This window comes from Arachis stenosperma, chromosome 2 (assembly GCF_014773155.1).
Source record: "Arachis stenosperma cultivar V10309 chromosome 2, arast.V10309.gnm1.PFL2, whole genome shotgun sequence".
NCBI classification, from domain to species: Eukaryota; Viridiplantae; Streptophyta; class Magnoliopsida; order Fabales; family Fabaceae; genus Arachis; species Arachis stenosperma.
This window is the reverse complement of record NC_080378.1, coordinates 79,027,046-79,035,621: the sequence shown is the minus strand read 5'-3', so window position 1 is coordinate 79,035,621 and position 8,576 is coordinate 79,027,046. Positions and strand designations below refer to the sequence as shown.

Here is an 8,576-nt window from a genome sequence, read left to right as displayed (position 1 = left end):
CATTGAAAGTGTCAAAATGTTTTATTTTAAACATTTTAAACTAATATCTTAGGGTACTATTTAGCTAATTCCAAATTGAAATTATATAACCCTACAAATACAAAGACAAATAAAATTCTCCACAAATCAATTTTTATTACTATTTTATGAATTTTTTAATAGATAATTTACGTTGTCCCAAAACAAAAACATTAAGATTGAAGTATCCCTTTTCTTTGGATAAGAAATCGCACTTTCCTTGATGAAAATAGACAGGGGCCGAATTAAAGCTTTACTCTTCCACAATAAATAAAAGTCGTGCACAGATATGAACCTGACATTGTTTTAAAGAAAAAATAAAAATAATTGAAGTTTGCATCAATTGAGTTTGTGTATGTATGTCTTCCCCCACGTTAAAGTGGGTGTCATGACGGAATCTCTCCCTGAAAATACATGCAATTTACTCAAACGAAAATAATATAAAATAAAAGAAGAAAAAAATCACTAGTTCTGAAATGGAAGCTGTACTTATTATTCACTTGGCATTTGGCAACTGCACAAAAGGATGTAGTGGTCCCGGGGAATGAACAAAAATTACAAGAAAAAAGAGAATAAAAGGCAACAAAAATCACAATAAATAGATGGCATTGGCGAGGCAACAACTATGGGTACTGCATGGCAAGGAGTCTCAAGAGACAAAGATGGTACATTGGTACGCAGTTAAAATCAGCAGTTAAAAATCTCTCTTCATTATTTTGGTATATGGTGTATTCATATCAAGTTCCATCCATAGAAGCATTGCACTTTCAGCGATCAATGCCTTCAATCTTGTCTTCAACTTCAGAGTACAACTGCCTCAGCTTCTCAATGTTATCTTCTGAAGTCTCCCAATAGCCGCGCCCATTGGCTTCCAAGAATGTCTGCACCAGCTTCCTGAAGGAGTTGGGGTTGGTGTTCATGAGCTTCTTCAGCATTTCCTCGTCTTGAATGAATGTTGTGTTGGCTTCTTCGTATACCCAGTTGTCAACTTGGCCTGAAGTTGCACTCCACCCGACCGTGTTGGTCAGCCTCTTCTCGATCTCACGGACACCTTCATACCCGGTTGACAGCATGCCTTCGTACCATTTGGGGTTCAGCAGCTTGGTTCTTGCGTCAAGTCGAACCGTCTCAGCAAGGGTCCGCACCTGGAAAGGAATTTCTCATCAGATCAGTGTGTACTTTGAAATAAGTTATTCATGTGAAGAATATGATGCCCAAATACTCCAGTTTTATTCACATATACATTGTATGCTGCTTTAGACATTTTTTTTTTTATTAAAACAGAAAGTACAGGCACCAATTTTTAGTTAGTCAACATTAGCCAAATTTAATAATTTAAGATTCGGAATCTAAAATTTAATATAAACAAAATAATTTAAAAAAGGTGGGCTTATGTTAGCTAAAAAAAAGGTGGTTACCTAGCATTTCTTTCTAAAAATGTTACGTGGGCACAAAAAATTAACCACCATGTATTTGTGTATAAATACATATAGGTAAAGTATAGGTAGATAATGAAAATACTAAACAATGTGAACAATAGATATATCGGATGTTCATTTTACTAGGTGTAAGGATGGTTATTCTAATATTAAGATTTAGGTGTGTAATTTGGAGGGTGTAGTGTGTTTTTATTTGATTGGTGGTTGTTCTTGTTCAAGAAAGTCATTGATTACCTAGTATTACCCATATTAGTTTCAATATGTATTTTGTATTTCAACATATATTTTAACTAAAATATAAGATTCATTCTATTTATTATTCAATCAATAACTTGGAAAAAATTGTCATATCTAGATGATGCTTAGTAGGATTATAGATACTTGATTAAGGTATATAGAAAATTTAATACTTGGTGCATATTGCTGTATTAGTATTTCTATCTAAAATTGTTGTGTTTACGTTTCACACCATAATCAAGAGAGCATAGCAACATTTACCTGCGCATTGGCTGTGGTGGTGTCAGCAATGTAAGCACTTGGCTTCTTCCCATCTTTCCTTAGATTTTGAACCAAATTAGTTGGGTCCGAGTCAAAGTAATGGCTGACATCAGTGAGGGAGATTTCTGATGAGTCAAGGTTTTGGAATGTGGCGTCTGCTGTGCTCAGAGCCATCTCGAACACTTTTCTCTTTTCCATCATGCCTGCACCGGGAGCATCACAGTCGAATGCGAAAGACTTTCGGCTAAGGTACATGTCCTGAAGCTGCTTCTCATCATTCCATGAGGAGTTCTCCACAGCCAGGTTAATGTTTGAAGAGTATGACCCTGAGGCGTTGGAGAAGATCCTTGTTGCAGCTTCCCGAACATCAATCCCGAGGGATTGAGCTTGCTCCAATGCATGCTTCCTTACAAAGTTCTGCTCGGCTGGTTCGTCTAACTCGGCGACCATCTTCACTGCTCTATCCAGAAGATTCATCTGAGAAAGATGCAAAGGAATATCCTAATCAGTTTTGGAATACAAAGGGGACTAAATTTATCCAGAGTAAGATGGTTATTACCTGATTGATGAAAAGGTCTCTGAACACTCCCGAGCAATTAACGACGACATCAATCCTAGGCCTTCCAAGCTCTTCAAGACTGACAGATTCCACACGGTTGACCCTTCCGAAGGTATCGGCCACTGGTCTCACACCAATCATCCACAAGACCTGAGCCAGGGATTCACCATATGTTTTGATATTGTCTGTTCCCCATAATACAAGTGCAATAGTTTCAGGATACTTCCCTCCATTATCAACCTTCTGCCTCTCAATCAATCTGTCCACTACTATTTTAGCACTCTGCATTGCTGCAGTCGTAGGAATAGCTTGTGGGTCGAGCGCATGAATGTTCTTTCCAGTTGGCAGAACTTTAGGATTTCTAATTGGATCACCACCGGGTCCTGGCTCGACGTATTTACCCTCCAAAGCTTGTTTCAAACTTCCCAATTCATTGTCAGCCACAACCAACTTCAGACAGTCTCCCAAAAACTCAAACAATGTTCTGAGTTTTTCCCTATCAGCACGGTAGAATTTGGTGTTTGACAAGTACTGAATCCACGGCTCATTTATGCCGAACCCAAGGATTGAGGTAAGTTTATTTGATACATCAACTACTTGACCCTTCTTATTAGTTGTTTTCTCCACAAAGGAAGTAATTGCTCCACGGGACGCTTCGGTTATTTGCCGAAGGAGCTCCACGTCCTTCAGTATTCCTTTGTCGCTCCCTCTATAAACTTCCTCTATGTTTCTTCCCACAGTCTCGGCTAATATAGATGGGAGTGAAGAAATGCCATCTTCAGGACGGTCAAGAGCAGCAATATTCACCAGAGTAGCAACTGCTTCCAAGGCTGATGGGGGCTCACCAATGACATGCAGCCCACATGGCAAAAGGCGAGACTCGATCTCCATGATCTTAGAATACACCTTTCCAACTACAAGGTCTCTCTCTTTAGCTGGGAGCTCTTCGCCCTCGTCCGGCAGGGCGACATCCTTGTCAAGATTGCATTGTTTGGCTGTGCTGATAATTGAACTGACAATTTGTGGCCCACGGCCAGTGTCCTTGAGGGACTGGTACGACGAAATGAGTTCACTTAGTTGCTTCAGACCTTTGTAGAGTCCTGCATTTTCTGCCGGAGGAGTGAGATAGCTAATGGTGTTGGCATAACTCCTACGTTTTGCTATGGTGGCTTCAGAAGGATTGTTTGCAGCATAGTAATAGACATTGGGAATATTGCCAATGAGACTGTCTGGGTAACATACATCACTCATCCCAACCTGCTTTCCAGGCATGAATTCAAGTGAACCATGTGTCCCGAAGTGAAGGACAGCATCGGCTTTGAATATTTTCTCGACGAAAGAGTAATAGGCTGCAAATCCATGATGTGGGCTAGCAGATTTAGAGAAAAGCAACCGCATAGGATCGCCTTCATAACCAAAGGTGGGCTGAACACCTATGAAAACATTACCATATTGTTTACCATATACCAACAGGTTCTCTCCATCCGCATTCAGATTCCCCGGTGGTTTTCCCCAGTTTTCTTCTAGTGCTGTGGCGTAGGGAGTAAGTTTTTGGTATTCCCGGACACTCATTTTGTAAGCAATGTTCAGATTTGGGCTGCTGAATTGAGCTTCTTTGTCATGTATTACTTCTTCGATCAAGGCTTCTGGAGTCTCCGGAAGTCCCTCAACATTGTAACCATCATACTTAAGATCTTTGAGAACAGAGAATATGGAGGCAAAGACATTCAGGTAGGCAGCAGTTCCTACATTTCCTTTGTCTGGTGGGAAACTAAAGACAGTAATTGCTAGTCTCTTCTCTTCCTGAACGAACACATAAATTTATCGATTTCTTAGTCTTACGGCTGTAAGAAACAGAACAACTTGCTGCAAATTCAAAAAGCAGATGAACCTAAGAAATAAAGAACAATGACTAAGTTTTTTTTTTTTTACCATAGTTACAAACTTAACCTCATATACAAATACTGAAATGGAAGTTCGTAGGTTAAAGAAATTCCTAAATAGTAGTATGAAAATGGTAAAATACTAAGAAAGAAATAAACAAGAATATTATTCCTTGCTTTTACTCCATATCATTTAGGTCTTGAGAGAAAGTGATTACTTCCCAAAATAAGTTGTTACTAAACATGCCTAAACCTCATTGTTGCTGCAAAAATTATTAGGAAATTATAGTATCAAACAAAAGAAATCACCATCAAATATTTTACTAGAAAGTAATCTTCAGTTGAGTGAATATTAATTATGGAAACTCTGGCAGATTATTGTTGACTATCTTTCCAAGCTGGACAAACTTACGAAGAGGAGATCAAAAAGTGGTTATCAATTATATCTTGGGTACAAATCTTTGAAGTCTCTATAAAGATTTTACTTGAACCGGATTATTATGTAACTCCTAAGACTCAGAAAAGGGCAAAGTACCTTTGATTTTCTTTTCAGTTCAGCCCACTTGATCGCCCTAGTGCAGAGCTGCTCCACTCTCTTGTGAAGAGCGTGAGATTTTCCTGAAAACACATCAATTAATGAATTAACAAACATATAGTTTTGTGACTTTGTCTGATAAAATTGGTATGTTTAAGCATTTAAAAGAATGGTCATATATGCTACCAAAATACACCTAAAGATATCTGCACCATATGAATCATTACTATTCGGGCTGTAAAGAGAAAGTATTATTACCAGTTTTTGGATCTCGGCCAGCGAAAACTATTGGCTCCATACCACCGTCTAGCTCGGGTAGGGCAACTTGAAGAGCAACCTGAATTGGGTGCAAACCCAAAGTACTGTTCAGCCACTCTTCTGTTGTCTGGAACACCAATGGCAATGCAACAATATAAGGAACATCTAGCTTGCTCAACGCCTCAACTGCTCTCGGATGGTCTTGCCTGGCAGGGCCTCCAACAAGGGCGAAGCCGGTTAGGGACACAACCGAATTCACAAACGGTTTCTTACTAATTGGATCAATCAAGAACCTCTCCACTGGTCCCGAAAAGTCAAGTCCTCCAGCGAAAATTGGAATAACCTTGGCCCCTCTGGCCTCCAGCTCCATGATCACAGCCACGTAATGACCATCATCTCCAGTCACAATATGGCTCCTCTGCAAAATCAAACCAATTACCGGCGCATTCGGACTCCTAAGCTTCTCATCAGCATCCCTTCTTGTTCCATACCAATTCAAATACTCCTTAACATCATCATACATACAAGGTGCTAAAGGATGCCAAATTCCGGTGTCCAAGTACAAAACTGGCTCCGAATACTCCATCTTTGTCCCTTTCAAGGCCGGAACATAAGACCCCGAAATCATCTTCAAGAAATTCTGCAAGTTATCAGGCGAACCGCCAAGCCAAAACTGCAGGCTCAGGATATAGAGCCTAGCATCTTGAGCCTTATCACTTGGCAAGTACTTCAAAACCTTTGGCAGTGTCCTCACAAGCTTCAACATGCTGTCGGCGAAACCTGCAGAAGAGGTCTTCTTCTTCTTGAAGAGCTGAAAAAAGGGGCTCTTGGATTGTCCAAGCTGTGACATGCTGAACGAGCCTAATTTGTTGAGCCTCATCACCTCAGGCATTGATGGGAACACAAGAACTGCATCAAGCCTCTCCCTTTCTTTCTCCACAGCAGCCTTAACCTGCCGTCACACAAATATGAATACAAGTAGATTTGAAAGAAAATTAGTTAGAAATTCAAGTAGTTTAAGATAACAGTGGTGGAGGCAGATACACATTGGTGCGTAAGAATATAGTATTTGTCACTATGATACACTATGATACATAAATACAACAACAACCATGTTATCTGTACATCAAGAATCGCAACCAAATCAGCATGAGTTAAACTAACACATATATTTATGCACAAATACATAGCGCCCGATAAAATTAGTCACAAATTTAAGGAGTATAAGATAACAAACAGTATTTAATGCAGATATGCATAGGCCTTAACCTTGAGGGCAAGTTCCTCCACAAAGATCAATGAGCCAATGAAGACATTGGCGTCCTCCAAATCCTTGCAGAATGTCTTGTAAGTGGCTTCGTCGCGAAGCTCCTCGACCAAGTAACCAACAACCTCAAAGGAAGCATCTTTATTGGTGCTGTTGAGAGCTCTAACTGCAGCAGACAAAGATGATTGGTACTGAGCTTCAAGAACCACATATACAATCTTAACCGTTGGAAGGTTCTGGTTGTTGTTGTTCTTGTCTGGAACTATTCTACGAACTTCTGGTGTGGTTTGTGTGAAGAGGCCATTGCCAATTGCAGCACATTTCACTCTGAGGGAAGATCTTGATGAGTTTCCATGGCAGTTTGCCTTCTTTGGAAGGAAAGAATGAAGGAAGAGATGTCTCTGTGAAATAGAAGAGAGTTGGTCGGTTTTAGAACTCGGTAGTGTGAATGGTGAAGATACTAAAGAAGCCATTGTATGTTAATGAAACACTGTACAAAAGAAGGAGAAGAAGAAGAAGAAATGCTGTCTCTTCTCGAATTAGAGAGAAGAGAAGAGAAGAGAAGAGAAGCAAAGCAAAGAGGGAATTGGTTGAATATAAAGAGTTGGGAATTGAGGATTATGAGCAGAGTTTCTTTGTTGTATGTTAGTGCTGCAAGTTGAGTTGAGAGTTGAGAGACTGAAGGTTGCTGTTCGTCCTTTGAGAAGAGAAAATGGGTGGCTGTGAGTTCTTATTTGGTTTGTGTGGACTGGGGAGAGTAGGACAGAGAAGAAAGGGAATCCCACAATTCAAACGATTTTTTAAGCTTAGTGGTGAGAGCTTCGACCACGTGGCGAATCAGCTAGTCATTCGACTCCAGCATAGGTTTTTTTCTTTTTTTCTTTTTTTTTTTATGATATAAATTTGAGTAAACCATGTTTTTGCTGGTAATATTCAATATTTGTAAGAAATTTTAAAAGAGAAAGTTAGGAGTCTAATATTTTTATTAAAATTTGGTTAATATTTAAGCGATAAAAGAAAAACGAATAATTTTATATTATTAATTATAATTTTATATCATTAAAATATTAATTATAATTAATTAATAATTATAAATTATAAAATTTATTAATTTTTTAGTATTTTTTATTTTAAAATTATATATAATATTTAATTAATTTACGGTCATTATAAAATTAATTTATACATTTATTTAATTATTTTTTATATTAACGGTATAAATAATTATCTAAAAAAATAAATATAATTAAATAATTATTTATAAAACATTTTATATTATTTATACATCATAATTAAATTTAGGGTAAAGTATTAAATTAGTCTTCTGCGTTTGGGTATAATTATGTGCTGGTCTTTAAGGTTTAAAGTGTCTTATTTAAATCTAAAAAAGTTTCATTTAGTTTCAATATAGTCCTATCGTGAGGTAATTAACGGAATATAAAAATAAAATCGATAATCTGAAGAATAGTATAAGATCCAGAGACACAAAATCAACCAGCATCAATAAATTTATTTATTATTTTTTTATAATTTAAATGAAATCTTTTCTATTGAACTAAGAAGATGATAAATAAATGTATTGATGCATTCAATTTTGTGCCTTTGGAGCTTGTACTAGTTCTCCAAATTATTGATCTTGTCTCTCATAGAAGACATTTCGTTAATTATTTAACTTTAACCTCACGGTTGGACTAAATTAAAGTTAAATGAAACTTTTTTTAGATTCAAATAATACACTTTAAACCTTAAGAACTAAAACAAGATTACGTCCAAATATAATAATCAATTTAATACTTTATCCTTAAATTTATATTTGATTTGTATCATTTTTTCTTATCATACTTAATATAATACTTCTTGTTCATACCCTGGCCCAATGTTAAGGGCCCAGGACCAATCGAAAGGCCTGATCCACTAGGTTAAGCCTATCGAAGCACCCACCTCCATCCAAGAGGTCGGTGTTAACCCCGACTTGGTATGAAGAAGTCGGTTGCGAGATTAGCTGGCAGATAAATACTCATTCAAATGAGTAACCGCCCCTGAAATCTCTCCAACCACTTCATAAAGCCATATCTTAACCTCCCTAAGATAATGGGACGGTTATTATCCTAAAGATACG

At 37.7% G+C, this 8,576-nt stretch overlaps 1 protein-coding gene across 1 annotated transcript; it reads right to left on the bottom strand.

The window, feature by feature from the left end:
* Window positions 1-484: 484 nt before the first annotated feature.
* Window positions 485-7,151, bottom strand: LOC130961385 (magnesium-chelatase subunit ChlH, chloroplastic). Its single transcript, XM_057887242.1, has 6 exons — window positions 6,460-7,151; window positions 5,191-6,142; window positions 4,933-5,015; window positions 2,515-4,317; window positions 1,956-2,432; window positions 485-1,163 (listed from the first exon to the last, which is right to left on the bottom strand). The coding sequence occupies exons 1-6, from the start codon at window positions 6,928-6,930 to the stop codon at window positions 786-788; spliced, it is 4,164 nt and encodes a 1,387-aa protein (XP_057743225.1). The 5' UTR covers window positions 6,931-7,151; the 3' UTR covers window positions 485-785.
* Window positions 7,152-8,576: the final 1,425 nt, after the last annotated feature.